The 17040-nt window shown below is 38.5% G+C and overlaps 1 protein-coding gene across 5 annotated transcripts in view; it reads left to right on the top strand.

The window, feature by feature from the left end:
• Positions 1-17040, top strand: part of LOC125346230 (cytochrome P450 2C18-like) — a 262366-nt gene that overhangs the window by 11960 nt on the left and 233366 nt on the right. The window contains exons 5-9 of one of the 5 annotated variants that reach the window (XM_048338616.1): positions 668-844; positions 3649-3790; positions 5608-5795; positions 11395-11536; positions 13539-13864. The exons of 2 other annotated variants lie outside the window; for them this stretch is intronic. In XM_048338616.1, coding sequence (XP_048194573.1) covers positions 668-844; positions 3649-3790; positions 5608-5795; positions 11395-11536; positions 13539-13720 — 831 coding nt within the window. In that variant the 3' untranslated portion in view covers positions 13721-13864. Of the gene's footprint in view, positions 1-667; positions 845-3648; positions 3791-5607; positions 5796-11394; positions 11537-13538; positions 13865-17040 lie in introns of those variants that run through there. 2 more of the 5 variants (XM_048338618.1, XM_048338620.1) reach the window with 2 other exon arrangements.

Below are 17040 nucleotides of genomic sequence, written 5' to 3'. Positions count from 1 at the left end.
GAAGATTTTGATTTAATTTCAGTGAGATGGAAAAGTGGAGAAGTGTAAAATAGAAAGAATAAGCAGGATTAAAATGAAATATGGCTAAGGATCAACAAGAAAACAGCAAAGGTAATAATCAGAAGGAAGTGATTTTAACGAGAAAAATACATATAGAAAAAATAAAGGGCTGGGGATATGGCCTAGTGGCAAGAGTGCCTGCCTCGGATACACGAGGCCCTAGGTTCGATTCCCTAGCACCACATATACAGAAAACGGCCAGAAGCGGTGCTGTGGCTCAAGTGGCAGAGTGCTAGCCTTGAGCGGGAAGAAGCCAGGGACAGTGCTCAGGCCCTGAGTCCAAGGCCCAGGACTGGCAAAAAAAAAATAAATAAAAAAAAATAAAAATAAAAATTTGACTAGACACACAGCCAGTCTGGAGCTGCAACCATAGGATACAATACTATATGTATGAATTCAGTATATGTTTGTAATTTAATTATTTTAAGATGAAGTCTAACTATGATACCCAAGTTAATATCAAACTTGTAGGCTTAAGGGCTTCTATGTGAACCTCTCCAATAGCTAGGACTAATGTGTAGGCTTCCATACCTAACCTCATAAATGTGTATATATATATATATATACATATACATATATATATATATATATATATTTGTTCTTTAAGATCTATAGTGCTTTTCCACGTATCATGAAACATCTCCCAGGGAGTCATAATAATGTATTTAAAAATTTTGATGATATAAGAAGTTATATTCTGGAGAAAATAAAAGAACATCAAGAAACCCTGGATATCAACAATCCTCGAGACTTTATCGATTGCTTCCTGATCAAAATGGAACAGGTAAGTACATTTGCTTACATTTTTGTTTTCATGTTAATTTCTATATTTTGGGATAACTAATTGGATGAAAAACACTTGTTAAGTACTTCAAGCACTTAACTCTGTGCATGGATGTGATAAAAGCATCATTGAAGATTTAAAAAGCAACTGTTTAATAATTAGAACACACAGATTTTGTATTTCAATTTGGATATTTAAGAAAAGATGGTGTGTGCACCTTAGGTGAAGTGGAAATACAAACAAGTTAGAAAATACAAATTGCCAAGCCTTAAAATAAAAGTGAGCAGGATCATGCCAAAGTGTATGGGAGAATGAGGGTGAAGAGTTTAACCTGGTCATCCTTCCTTTATTTCATGGGGCTTGATACAGATCTTCATGGATGTGCAGTGAGGAACATGGGAGGGGATTTCAGAAGGGTTGAAGAATGAAGTGAGAAATTCAGATGTGTATTAGGGAAAGAAATGGAAGACTGAAGCCTTGGCTGAATGTAACCAGTAATGAATCTGTGCATATAAGGAGGCAGAGTTATCTTCCAGTTACTTAGCAAACCTAAATGTTGGCATGGAACATTTTGATTTGATTAAGTACATGTGTGCATTACAGCATATGTACTTATATATTTAGGAAATATAATACATGGGAGTTTAGCAGAGTGATTTTTGAGATGAAAATGGAGCTCAAGGACCAGTTACAAGAGTGTTCACCCTGAGTAAAATGTAGACTACTGAAATTATATCAAGGCATTACTCTTGTAGTAATTGCAAAGTCCCATTGTTATTAGTTTTGGTTAGAGGAGTAGAGCGGCACCAAATGATAACGTTTGTATGGGAAATTTTTATTGCATTTTTTATTGTCAATGAAATGTACAAAACGGTTACAGTTACATCCATAAGGCAGTGAGTACATTTCTTATCAATCTTTTTACCTGCTCCTTTGTTTCCCCCCCTTCCTCTTCCCGGGTTCCCATTCCCTCCCTCTCTCCCCCAACTTGTACAGTCAGTTTACAGGATATTGTCTTGTAGGTATTGTTGTTGCATTGGTTTCCTTTTTACCCTTCCTCTCTCCGTTTTTGTGTTCCCCTTCCCTAGTTCTGATACAACACCCAGTGTACCAAAGTCAGTTACAGTGATAACAGAGCTAAAAGCATGGGGAAGAATGCCAAAAGAAAAAGGCATATTTTCATAGTGTACATTGAAAATAACGACATCTTAGATAAGCCACTTATTTCTAAATGTTGTAGTTCATTTCACTTGGATCATCTTATATGAACATATATACATTGCTGTTGAGCTATTGTGCTCCTCTTCTAGGACTGTCCTAGACAAGAACTAATTGTTTCCAATGAGTGAAACCATAGAGTTTTTTCTTTGGGTCTGGCTCATTCACTGAGTATGATTTTTTTCCCCAAGTCCATTTCCTCAGGAATGGGGCTAAGCCATTCCTTCTAACAGATACATAGAATTCCATTGTGTATATGTACCACATTTTCTTGATCCATTTATCTACTGAGGAGCGTCTGGGTTGGTTCCATATTTTAGAGATGGTAAATTGTGCTGTGATAAACATAGTTGTGCTGGTAGCTTTAGTTCGATCTTGCTTGTAACCCTTTGGGTAAATGCCCAAAATCAGGGTTGCTGGGTCGTAGGGGATCTCGATGTTTAGCATTTTGAGGAACCTCCTCCACACTGCTTTCCTGAGTGACTGAACAAGTTTACACTCCCACCAACAGTGTAGTAGGGTTCTGTATGGGAAATTTTAGTAACCAAGGAGGGAGTGATTAGGGTTGTGACATGGAACAATGGTATGAATAGGGGCTGGAAACTGGGTGAGTGGCACAATACAAATAACATAAGGATGTTTAGTATAGATACAAGTCCTCCTTGAACTAGGGTGTAGAAATACCCAGAAAGTGTTGAAAAGAGGTTAAGAATAGAGAATAAATCCATTCTCTGAGGTCACCATATTTTTCTTCTACCATTGTGTAGCACAGGACAAGTCCATGATTAGTCTGAATGGCAAGGATCCAAAGAGCTGGTGATGGAGACTTTGCAGAGAATTGTTTATGAATTTGGGCTGGGCATATGTTCTTGATGCAATGATGTGAAGAAGAGGGAATAACTTAAAAATTATCATATTATAAAAATTGTAAAACAGAAGGAAGTGTTAATCAAATTAACCCTTTTTTGGTCAGACTATGGCAGTGATCATATCTTTAGTCTAAGTTAATTAAAGAATTCAATTAGTTTTATGTGTGTTTGCTCATTCTGGGGCTTGAACACAAGGCATGTATGAGGTTGTCCTTTTTGCTCATGCCTAGTGTCCTACTGTTTGAGCCACAGCTCCCATGGATTTACTTGCTGTGGCTGGGTTTGAACCACAGACCTCAGATCTCAGCTTTCTTAACAGCTTAGGACACTGATGCCTTTCTTCTATGTATCTAGCATTGATTCTTCAGTGTTCCAATGTGATACTTATACCTCTTTACTGTCATATATGTGTTTTATGTTGGGAAGAAGGGAAAAATAGCAACAGAGGTTATTTCTCTATGTAGTTTACAAAACCTGTTTCACATGGCCAACATAGCTGTAAAAAACAAAGAAAATGCATAAGGGAGGAAGACAGGAGGTATGGTGTGTAGAAAACAAAGATTATGCCAGGTAATTTAGTCTCTTCCTTAACTGTGTAGTTGTTCTTGTAAATATCTGCTCTCCATTTTCAAAGATAGCTTACCTTTTTGTAAACTGGATAATTACTGATTTAGTATGATTTGCTATAATAACTAATAAATAATCACAAATTCCTAGGAAAAATATAATCAGATGTCTGAATTTGTCATTGAGAGCTTGGTGGCCAGTGTAAATGACCTGTTTGTAGCTGGAACAGAAACAACAAGCACTACCCTGAGATATGGACTGCTGCTCCTGCTGAAACACCCAGAGATCACAGGTAAGAACACAGAGATGAACTAGTCTCCAAATTCTTTCCATATCCCTTTTGTGCTAGAACTGAGACTTAAACTCAAGGGCTATTCTTTAGGCATTTTTTTTTCAGAATTATATTTTTACTATCGTTAAATAATTATATAAAGGGTTTTCCTTCCTTCCTTCCTTCCTTTTTTTCTTCCTCCTTCCCTCTTTCCATCCACCTCTCCCTTCCCTTGTCTTCCCCACTTCCTCCCTCCCTTCCTTCCCTCCCTCCTTCCCTCTTTCTTTTCCTTCCTTCCTTCCTTCCTTCCTTCCTTCCTTCCTTCCTTCCTTCCTTCCTTCCTCCCTCCCTCCCTCCCTCCCTCCCTCCCTCCCTCCCTCCCTCCCTCCCTTCCTTCCTTCCTTCCTTCCTTCCTTCCTTCCTTTATTTTTTTGCCAGTCCTGGTGCTTGGACTCGGGCCTGAGTACTGTCCCTGGCTTCTTTTTGCTCAAGGCTAGCACTCTGCCACTTGAGCCACAGCGCCACTTCTGGCCATTTTCTGTATATGTGGTGCTGGGGAATTGAATCCAGGGCTTCAGGTATAGGAGGCAAGCACTCTTTGCCACTAGGCCATATCCCCAGTCCCTTTCCTTTCTTTTTTTTTTTTTTTTTTTTTTTTGCATAAATTGGAGAATAAGAGTGTGGGAAAGAGTCATCAAGCCTTTAGAAACCTAAAACACTAATATGGATAGATCATTATCCATGTAAAGAAGTTAAAATTGTACTGTGTCATAACAGAAGATTTATTACGGATGAACAGGCCAGTTTGTATCCTTATAATCGCTACCAAGTTCAGAATATTGAAGAGCTAAGCATCAAAGGAGGCAGAGGGAGAAGGAAGCTGCAATAGGAGACTCTCCTTACCCAGAATATCTCCACATCACTACTTTTCTCCTAGATGAATAGGGAGGGTAAATGAGACTAAGTGAGCTCCCAAGAAGTTCCACACCCAGAGGCACAAAGTGAGATAGAGTAACAGCCAGCTGCAGAATTGGAAGGAAGCACTAAGTAAGTTCATTTGAATTCTGAAATATTGTGCTACTTTAAAACCTATAATCCAAGCTATTCAGGAGTTTGAGATCAGAGGATCATAATTTGAAAGTAGCCATGGCAGTTGAAACTGAGCAACTGTAACTATAATTAACCAACAAAATACTGGAAATAGATGTGAGCCACGAAGTAGAGTACCAGCTGTGAGAATAAAAAAGTGGGCAAGAGTACAAGGCCCTGAGTCCAAGATACAGTATACACACACACACACACACACACACACACACACACACACACACACACACACACACAGAGAATGTCTATGGGGAGAATGAAGATGAAAGAGAAAGAGAATAACCTTAGGAAGTGCTAAGTGCAAACATACAAACATTCATACACACACACACACACACACACATATACACCCATATACACACCCTAAAATGTTAGTGCCATTCAGTTTTAGGTCACTGTTAATATTTTGGTGTAAAATTAATTAATGTTCTCTGTTTTTGTTTCTAGAAGGATATTATCGTTTGCCTTCATATGTGCCACAAATTTATGTATTGAAATATTTTCTTCTTTTACTTACATTAACTACCCAGTACAGTATTCTATAGTGTATAGATTTATCTTAGTGCCTGTATTGTAGTAGAGCTATGTGTATGATTGTATTGTCCTGCTTTTCTCTAATACTAAGTGAACTTCCTTTGACACACCTTTATCCTATGTCTTATGAGCTGGGCTTGGATTACTGCCAAATATGTCATTTTTTCTTATCATACAATTTCTTGAATGCATTTTATCAGCTAAAGTCCAGGAAGAGATCGAAAGTGTGATTGGCAGGCACAGGAGCCCATGTATGCAGGACAGGAGCCGCATGCCCTACACAGATGCCACTGTGCATGAGATCCAGAGATACATTGACCTCATCCCCAACAATGTGCCTCATGCAGCTACCTGTGACATCAGATTCAGGGACTATCACATCCCCAAGGTATGCTTCTTTCTCCTACACTGCATTTTAGTTGTCTTGTAGTTTCTGCGCTCATGGTTTGGTTTTCATCCTCTAGCATTAAAAGATGATGAACATAAGAAACTCATATGGAAGGCATATCCTATGACATTGTGCTGCTTTCAGTTTGGAATTAGAATGAAACTTTGTAATGTTGCTATAGCTGGTGTCTTCAAAATATGTTCTTTTAAAATAATATTTTTGGATATCCTCAAGTACTTATAGTTCCAAAGAAATGTTAAGAATACAACTTGTCAATTTCTGAAATAACTTTACTGATGATTTAAAAAAATCAGCATGTCATTAATATAGAGATTAATCTGGAAATTATTGATATTTTAGTGTATTGTCTTTCAATTCATGCATTTGATTATGCTACCAGTGTATTTTGTCTTTAAATATTTTTCTCAGTATTATTATGTCTTTAGTGCAATGACTTACAATCTATTATTTTTGTCCTAAATAAATGGGATTTAAAACCTCATGATACCTGTAAACTTTTTTTTTTTTTTTTTTTGCCAGTCCTGGGCCTTGGACTCAGGGCCTGAGCACCGTTCCTGGCTTCTTCCCGCTCAAGGCTAGCACTCTGCCACTTGAGCCACAGCGCCGCTTCTGGCCGTTTTCTGTATATGTGGTGCTGGGGAATCGAACCTAGAGCCTCGTGTATCCGAGGCAGGCACTCTTGCCACTAGGCCATATCCCCAGCCCCACTTGTGAACTTTTAAAAGCACTTTGATTCTCAAGCTGCACACTGGGGGTTACTCCTATAGTTCTAGCTCCTCAGGAGGTTTAGACCCAGGTTCAAGACCAGCCCATAGAGAAAAGTCCTCAGTACTCAATTTTCAAAATAATCTCCCAAATTTCTTGGCAGAGTGCCTCAAATGGTGGAATACCAGCTCAGAAAGCAATAGACCCTTAGTTCAAATCCCAGTGCTGACCAACCAAACCAAAACAAAAGTCCCACTCTGTGTCTGGTACATGGCAGGATAATTGACCTCATTATTTAATGACTTTTACCTAGCCAACATTGTTAAATTTAGTCATCATTGCTAATAATTTGTAGTTTCCATGTGCACATTATGTTATAAGGTTTAGTGCTTTATTTTCCAACTCACATCATTTTTCTTCATTTTAAACTAAAATATCAAATTATGTCATATGTAAAAATCATATGACTTATACCTATGAATGGGGGTTTTATGGCATGCTTATATTCAGGCATGTATTCATTGTGTGGTAAGGTGAACTGTAGCTGATTCCTCATTCCTACTTTGCCAGCTCCCTATGAGGAAAATACAGAATCCATACTTCCTTCTGAGGTAGCAGGGTCTATCATCTTCTACAGCCAACTCACTAGGAATATCACATTAGAACTTCTTACTTCTGTCTTTGAGTAAGTGATCATTGATTGGGCTGCCCCCCCTTCACCTGACTCTCCCCATTTTCCCAGCTTTCAGTAATCAACACTGTCTTTTCAGCTTCTCACTGTTTGCTCTTACTTTCTTCTTCCTGTTTTATTGTTTCTGGTCCTACATTTAAGGCTGGAGACTTTTTTTTTTAAAGTTTCCCATAAAGGGTTTATTTTGAATTTTTAAGGAAGGATGGAATTACATCTAATTATAAAAGTTATTTACAGAATTGACAGGTTTATACTGTGTATACTTTTATATGGAGAGAACAGAGAATTTTCTACACACTGTATAAAATAAAATTAAAACTAAAAATAAATTCGAGCTTGAAAGATGAGGTCATTTAGCTAGTTTTAAAGTGTGAACACAAAGACCTCTGAACTATGCACATTCATCTGAACTGCACTAATGATGGAGAATACAAAGAGCACAGCATTTCCAAGGAACCACAGACAGTTTGACCTCAATTGTTTCGTTGTAGTAATTGTTCCTGTTTCGTCTTTGGAGGACTTGCACTTTGTTTTATTTTTGTTTTTTGTTGTTATTTTAAGACAATCAGTTTTGAGTGTTTTCAGGCACTACAATTTGTGACAATCAAAAACTTCTAATGGTCTAACAGTGTTCAGAGATTCAAGCCCAATGCACTTCAAGGTTTGGCACATAAAACAACAGAAATGAAATCTGGCTTAGAATTCACTGTGATTTTGTAGGGAATACACAGTCCCTACAAATGCTGCATGACATTTACAACTGGAAAATCACCTTCAGTTGGCACTACATCTGCTTCACCAGTGCATTTTTATCCTACAACCACTAGAACAGCACAGTAAGCAAATATACAGAAAACTGAAAGCAAAGAAAAAGAAAACAAAACGAAACCTAAATACCTTTAGCATGCAATTTTAGTTAGTTACATTGAAAATTCTACTTAGAATAGAGCATGCAAAAAGAATGGTCTGCTTTCATGGTTCTTTTCTGAAGCTATTATTATTTTTTTTTAATGTGGCAGCCTGACATCACACATGCACGCACACACGATACAATACTAGAGCAGGTAAATGAGAAAGGCCAATAAATTTTATACATAGATTCATGTCTTATGTTGCCACAAGTCTCATGATAATTTTGGAAATAATGTTAAATTCCTAGGACAAGGAATCAACATCCAGATAACCAGGAATATGCAAGCAATGCATGCAGATCTGAAATATGAGCCTAAAGTGAAGCCCAGGATAAGTGGGCCAAAAGCAAAGTGACTTAAGTCACAGTGACAGCCATTCATTACATTTGGTGTAAGCCACCAAAGAGAAAGAAAAAATGGGGAGAAAAAAGGGAAAAACACAAACCAAAACAAGACCCCTCCCCCTTCCTCAGCTTTAAAGGGAATAAATGGAACAATGATTAAAACCATCATTATCATCTTGTTGCATTCCTCTAGAGATTGGGAGATCATGGGTATATTATAGTTGCTTGCAGAAAAACCACAATGCAAGCCTTTAGATAATGTTACAATTATTTCAATTGACCCAATCCTCAGGATACTTCAAAAGGAACTTTCCAACCTGAAGTGTCACTGTACCGTGTTCTGCACTGTCTGCATGCTGAACACAGTCCTCAAGTTGTGCCACCAATGTCAGTATGGGCTCTGGAGGCCAGGCTCAGCTTTGAGATTTACATGCATGGGGACACACCTGAAGGCTAGAGACTTTTTTTTTAACCCATTCTTTCTGGTGATTCTGGTGTTTGAACTCAGAGTCTTGTGTTGGCCAGGGAAGTGCTATCCTACTTGAGCCACACCTCCAGCTCTTTGGCTTCATTTTGCTTTTTCAGTTAGTGTTAGAGGCTGGCCTCAGACCACAATAGTCCTACCCATCCTCCTGTATAGCTTGGACTATAGGTGTACTTCACAACGCCCGCATTGTTAATTGAGATAGGATCTTGCTAACTTTTAGTCCAGGCTGGCTTTGAACCATGATCTATCCATTCTGTAGGTCCCAGGTAGGTAGATTTTAAGGCTTGAGATACCATATCTAGTCATGCATGTAAGTCTGTATTTCATTTTCAGTTGATTTGCATAACTGTTTATGAATGAAATGTTACTTTTATTGTTTCAAATGTGGATACTCAATTTTTTCCACACTAGTGTATGGTCAGAGTACTGAAACCATTTGTCTTCAAAGTTATTACTGAAAGGTATTATTGAAAAATATGTATCCTGTCATTTATTATTTTCAATGTTTAATTCCTTGTTAACCCTTATTTTTATGTGATCATCTAGTATGTCTTATTCTTTCTCATACTTTCATTACTGAGATTTTCTTCATCTTCTGTGTGTAGGGATCTTCAAACTACCTTCTGTAATATTGGCTTACTTGTCATGAATTTTTTGTTAATTTAATTTGATTGTCATGGTTTTGTACACACAGGTTACAGTTACATAGGTAAGGTAGTGAGTACCTTATTTATCAAACTTTTACCATCTCCCTCCATTTTCCTCCCACTTTTGCTTCCCCCCCAAAAAAATTTCATGAGTTTTTTTAAATCTGCTTGCTATTTCTCTATTATTTTAGAAGGATAGCTTTGCTGTTAGAGTAATATAGATTGGAAGGTATGTTCTTTCAGGTATAAATATATGTCATGCCATATCCTCTCTGTTCTTAGGGTTTCTATTTTGAAATCTTCTTTTATTCTGAAGGGTTTGTATTTGTATGTGACATGGTGGTTCTCTCTTGAAGCGTTCATTATGATGGAGGAAGTTCCTTTCTTGGTCAAGTCATTAAGAAAATCTTCTGTAATTGGGTGGAATTTTTCTCCTAAGACTTGAGGAAATTTCTCCCATTTTATTGGATAACTTTCCTAGGCACATTGATTATACTTCTACTATGACCATACCTGGTTTTGTCTTTTACTGGTGTCCCAAAGGTATAGTACTTTCTTACTTATTCATTACCAATTTCAAACTGTTCTAATTCATTTGTCTGGTCTTTAAGATGCTAATTGATGATATGGTCTTCCTTTTTTCCTCCCTTTTTGTACCCTTTTTTCTGTCCCCTCTCCATGTTATCATCTCTTCTTTGCTCTTCTGACTCTTCTCAGTCATGAATCAAGCAGTTAAGGCTTCTAATCTAACACCTTCACGTCCCTCATTTATTCTACATGTATATCTAACATATTATTCTTCTTTGGTGAAGTGTGACATTTTTTGCAACTTATAATTACATCTTGGATGCTTCTTCTTTCAAAATATATAAGGTTAGAAACTTTAAAACATAATATGAAATTGTTTCAAAAATAAAAAAGCCCTAAAGCTTAGGAAAATGAAACATCTCCTCCAACTTTGAATTAAGATAGTAACATATATATTTTTTTAAAAAAGAAATACATATGGTGTGAATTGATATATACAATAAAATATATAGAACACATATATGTTCATTATAATTTATCCATCTAGGAATTAATGTGTATATTTATGTAAATACCTATGTCTTTATCATCTCTCTATTCTAATACACTTAAAAATCTAAGTCCTTTAGTGTGATTCTGTGTGATGAGGTCCCCGCATTTTTAGGTTATAGGAATTGAATTCAATGATAAACATTCACTAGGGGTTACTACAACCTGTTCATATCATCCCAGGTAATCATTATTAATTAGATTATCACTCCACATGAAAGTCCAAGAGAAAGAATTTTAAATACCCTTGACTTTTCAAAAGTGTGCTTTAATTTTCAACCATCATCCATGTGAATTGAATGAAAACTGGTGTGATTAAATAGATCAACAGGCAACAATAGACACCAGTGGCTGTGCTGGGTGATAGTGGAGATTTCAAAGGTATTTTCTTTTGGCAAGTACTGGGATTTGAACTCAAGCAAGCACTCTGGCACATGAATCTCCCTACTAACAAGATTCAGAAGGATGTACTCTAACTTTCAAAGTATTCAGTACTTAATCTGGTAATACAAATGATTATATCAAACGTGGAAACGTGGTCTGTCTTAAACTTCTCTCAGTTATTACTTGGTCTGCCTATGTAGAAGTAAGACTGCTCTCCTTTGTGTCTCGGGTTCCCCTTTGTATAACACTCACCTCATCGGACGATGATGTGAGTTCTATCATTTCTTGCCATTTCATGAGCTTTTTATTATACTTTAGTCTGTTGTTTCCAGGGCACCAACTTAATAACATCTTTGACGTCTCTGCTGCATGATAGCAAAGAATTCCCCAACCCAGAGAAGTTTGACCCTGGCCACTTTCTAGATGAGTCTGGTAACTTTAAGAAAAGTGATTTCTTCTTACCGTTCTCAACAGGTAATAAAAACTCATTTGTATTTGGGTATAAGAAACAGATAAACTTTCAAAAATTTTAATTGTCCTTATAAAGGTGATGTACAAAGGGATGGGATTATAGTTTCATAAGTCAGGTAAAGAGTACATTTCTTTTCTGGACAATGTCACCCCATTCTCTTGCTCTCTCCTACTGTTTGTTTGTTTATTGGTGTTTGGCTTGAATCTGAGGCCTGGGTGCTGACCCTGAACTGATTAGCTGGTATTCTACCACTTTCAGACACAGTGGGACTTCTGGTTTTCTGGTGGGCAACTCACAGATATTCCTGCCTGAGTTGTCTTTGAACCATGATATTCAGCTCTCATCCAACACAGTAGCTAAGATCATGGGCCTGATCACCCATGCCCATGTTCTTTCCCACTTTCAAGATAATTTTTGAGGAATTATGTTCTCTAGTTGGACTGAACCCAAAACGTCAATCCCAATCCAAGCCTTACCACCTGAGAGTCTGAGATATATATGCTACATTGCCTGGCTCCAGAAAATAAACCCTTGAGACCAATTGGAGCTTCCACAGTGCCGCCTCTGTGGCCAGTCAAATTGCTCTTAGTACATCAGAGGACACCATCCCTTTGCACAAGTTTTTCTAACCATGATCCATCTTCATTATTGGTCCATGTCATTGGGGTTTTGCAGATCTCACCAATTTGAGAAAGAGTAGAGGCCAATTAAATTCTCCATCTTGAAATGTCATGGAACTGCCCAGGATCTCCTCTTAGAAGTGAGACTCAGACTTGCCCTGAGAAAGTTACCTAAGTTGATAGCTTGAGTATCTCTCCTCTGGTAAGCCTAATCCAGACTGAGACCTGAGGATGCAAGCACCCTAGAGAACACAAGAGATTCAGTCTCTCTCTCTCTCTCTCTCTCTCTTTTTTTCCCCCCATTCCTGGGCCTTGGACTCAGGGCCTGAGCATTGTCCCTGGCTTCTTTTTGCTCAAGGCTAGCACTCTGCCACTTGAGCCACAGCGCCACTTCTGGCCGTTTTCTATATATGTGGTGCTGAGGAATCGAACCCAGGGCTTCATGTCTATGAAGCAACCACTCTTGCCACTAGGCCATATTTCCAGCCAAGAGATTCAAGCTCAATGCCTGAGTTGTGGTAGCAGATCACAGAAACTCAGTGGGACTAATGCTGTGAGAGAAGGACATTCAGGTTTGTGGGGAGTTGTCCACATTCTCTCCTTTTTCTCCTCCTTTCTTTATTTTCTTCCTTCCTTTTTTCTTTCTCCCTTTATTTCTTTTTTCCCTTTTCTCTCTGCCCCCTTTCTCTATTTCTCTCCCCCTTCCTTCCTTCCTTCCTTCCTTCCTTCCTTCCTTCCTTCCTTCCTTCCTTCCTTCCTTCCTTCCTTCCTTCCTTCCTCCCTCCCTCCCTCCCTCCCTCCCTCCCTCCCTCCCTCCCTCCCTCCCTTCCTTCCTTCCTTCCTTCCTCTTCCTTCCTTCCTTCAATTCTCTCTCTCTCGATGGAAGGAGTAAGATTGGACACTAGATAGAGAATAGAATACCAAAATACAGGGATACCTATTTAGACCTCTCAGAAGTACTAAGAGGAGTCCCTTAATATTTTAAAGTAGCAGAGGTTCATATTTAAATGATCTTAAAAAAATACTAGGGCAATTGTTTGTTCATTCTCAGTCTTTCTTTCTCCTACTTAGCAGTCAGTAAATGAGAATATGTATTTAGACATACATTGATGAAAATTTAACATATTAAAAGAATATTCTTAGTGTACAAATAGTTATTGAAGTTGCAGTACAGAGCTGGTGAATAAAAGATGCCTGAGAAAATGTGATATAAAGTAGACAGCAAATGTGTCTAGCCTTGTGTGCATCTGTCTATCCAACTATTCTTTCTGCTATCCTGTACTTCCCACCTGTGTATCCAAGGGTCACCTAATAGTGAATGCATACATTCATTAACAGTTTAGATATGACTATTTAAGGAGAGACTTCTGTTTTTATTTTTCAGGTAAACGAGCATGTGTTGGGGAGGGTCTGGCCCGCATGGAGCTGTTTTTGTTCCTGACCACAATTTTACAGAATTTTAAGCTGAAATCTTTGTTTGACCCAAAAGATATCAACACTGACCCAATAGTCAGTGCGTTTGGCCATGTGCCACCTTTGTACCAGCTCTCCTTCATTCCTCTGTGAAGAAGTGCTGGCTGTCCAGATATGTCTGTGCTGTCAGCCATGTCTTCTGTTCCCCAGGGCACACCTCTCAGATGTCCTCTCCAATCTCCCAGAGCCTCAAGATGTAGTGAATCAGCCTTCATTAAAGAAAGTTTCCTGGCTTACTGAATTTAGCATTAGTACTTGTATCATTCATATATTGTAATCCCTATCAAATGCTGATTATTCACATGCCACTATTGTAAAAACAACAAAAAGGTTAGTATGTAACAATACATTGTCATTTCTGTTCTGCTTGTTCCAAGTAAAGGACATTACTAAGAGCTAATCCTGTAGGCAGGCTTCCTTGTGTATAATACACATACAAAATGATGTGTAATGATGGCCATTACAAAATGAAAATGAAAAAAAAAAGCAAAGCTAGAAACTATTGAGTATTAATGAGAATATGGAGAAGTTGGAATTGTTTTGGTAATGTTGTTGGTGAAATTGAGGGCTTTGTGCCTGCTAGTTGGTGCTTGAAGCCATCAACTATTTTTGTTGCAGCTATGTCTGTTTTTGTTCAGACTTGCCTGGACTATGACCTGCCAGTTTTATGCTTCTCCCATAACTAGGATGACAGATGTACACCACGATGAATGAAAATCATTATTATATTTAAAGAAAGAAGTAGCAAAAAAAAAAAAAACAAAAAAAAAACAAAACAAACTCAGGTTCAAAACCAATGGTATATACAATGAAAATTCAAAATAAATAAAAGTATGAAACACCAAAAGTTTGCAATTAAAAATGAAGACATTTCTAGCTAGCATAATAAAAAACAAAATAGGAAAGACATGTTTTGCTCATGTCAGAATTTTAAAAGGCCAATTACTACCTGGCACCACTGGCTTGCACCAGTATTCCTGGCTACTCACAAAGCTGACAACTGGGGATGGTGGTTCAAAGCCTGCCCAGGCAAGAAAGTCTTGGGACTCTTATCTTCAACTAACCACCTAAAAGTCACAAATAGAACTGTGGCTGTAGTGGTAAAGGACAACACTCAGGCAGGCTCTCAGTTCAAGCCCCTGGACAAGTACACATGCAGGCACAAAAAGGGCCATTACTACTGATACCAGGAACACTGAGAGAATAGTAAAAGAATGTTTCAGGAAGCACAATATGATAGTGATTAAGTAAGCTTGATAGGTTGATCCACTCACACCAAATTACAATAAGATGAACAGGTCTTTATGTACCAAATAGCCTTCAGAAGAACAAAGGAAAACAGATGAGAATGCATGCTGCCTACTTTTAGAATAACAAAAAGAGGTCAATTCTCCTGTTTCAAGAGGAGGGTGGAAGAATTAAGGACAGACCTTACGGTTGAAACCTAACATCAGGCCCACCATGGTGAAAGCCATTGACAAGTAGACCTCTGTTTCTAGCCCAGCACTGAGAGATTAAGGCCCTAGTACTGCGCTAAGTGTTGGTAGTGACAGCCTTCACCATTCTTCCTCCACCTTCTCAGGTGGCAAAGCATGAGAGCAAGACCCCATGTGCTGGGGAACAAGGGCATGAAAGCAAGCACAGGACTTGAGCTCAAGTCAGTTCTGCACAAGGCAGGAATCAATGGCCTTACATGCAGTTTAGAGCTCACAGACTTCTATCTACCTGATCTAGTAGTACCATGCCAGAACCGGCACACTGGTGGGACAGATCTTTGTTGCCTACCCAAAGGTCTGTGGGGGTCCCAGTGGCCATGACACTCTAGCAAGATCTGGCTTAGCATCACCATGATGCCCATGTCACTTTTTCTAATTCTTCCACTTGTGGTAGGGCAGCTCTCACCAGCCAGTGCTTACAGAGGGAGCTCTTGATGTGTCCTAGCAGCAGAGAGAGAACTGTTGTACTTCTCTGGATCGACTTACATCTTCTCCTGAGTCATTGCAGCCAGAGCAGAAGACTCAGTGCCCCTCTGAGGATACAAGTCCTAGAGCTGTGAGATTCTGGATTGAGCCAGCTTAGTGTCAGTCTAAGAAGCCAAAAGATTCCCTTAACCAACACTTTCCCAGACTGTAGCAGCACAGCCTGAAGTAAGACCACATTTTGTGGGTATAGGACAGCATAGTTAGCCCTTGATTTTATCCTGGGAATTAATGCTCAGTACCTGAACCCTAATTCTAGGCAGTTCCCAAGGACTCTCACCCCTAAGCATGCTTCCACATAGGATATCTGATGGCAGGCCAATACATGTGTACACAAGCCACTGGACATCTATCAAGCCAACACTCCCTGTGTTTATTGCTGAGTTCTTAGACCACAAGTCCATCTAACCAGTAGGCAGCCCTATAGCAGTGTGGATCTTGTGCTATGTAATATAGCCTGATGGTACTGGTTGCCATAACTATGGTATAGTAACCTGGAGCTTGTCCATCCATGGTGGTTCTACCTAGAGTCAATCAAGATCTTGTAGTGCTAGACCCTAGGCTAGTGACTGTAGAGGAGGCATCTGGGCCTATCTCATCTCTCATGGAGTGGCTTGTATGCATTGAATACCTTCTCAAGGGATTTTCCTGGGCATCACTATACTTGGGACAAAGCTGGGCTTGGATTTTTTTCCAGTGTATAATCAGACAATAGATCAGTACTGGATTTGCATGCCAACTAGTTTCTTTTTTTACATTTCATTTTATACTTAAATTTTTTTTATTGTCATAGTGATGTACAGAGAGGTTACAGTTTCGTATGTTATGCATTGGATACATTTCTTGTACTGTTTGTGAAATAAAAGTCATGTGTATAGGTGTGACAAAATGAGCAGTCCTCTTAGGGTTTTTTTTTTCTTCCTTTTTGCCTATCTGGTGCTTGGCCTCAGGGCCTGAGCACTGTCCCTGGCTTGGTTTTTGTTTTGCTCTAGGCTAGCACTCTACCTCTTGAGCATAGTAACACTTCTGACCTTTTCTATTTATGTGTGCTGAAGAATCAAACCCAGGGCTTCATGTGTACCTCTTACGATTTCTTGAAAGACAAATGCAAAGAAAATCTTATTATGAAGACGGGAAACAAAAACACTTTGTCTTTGAATTCCCAGATGAATTTTCTATCTACAAGCACCAAAACTTTTCATGAAATGATGTAACATTTAGAAGTAAAAAATTAGGTCCCACAAACTGACCATATTCTAATGTGGCTTCCCTTGGAAAGATAGAGAATGAAAATACATGTACGAAGAAAACCCAGTAAACTTCAAGAACATGTAGAGAAATAATTCAAAACTCTAATACACAAACAGAACAAGGACATAGAATAAATAAAAATGAGACATAAATCTTTGAGGTGATAAATGAATAAATCTGCAA

This window comes from Perognathus longimembris, chromosome 2, assembly GCF_023159225.1.
Source record: "Perognathus longimembris pacificus isolate PPM17 chromosome 2, ASM2315922v1, whole genome shotgun sequence".
NCBI classification, from domain to species: Eukaryota; Metazoa; Chordata; class Mammalia; order Rodentia; family Heteromyidae; genus Perognathus; species Perognathus longimembris.
This window is presented reverse-complemented; position numbering and strand designations above follow the sequence as displayed.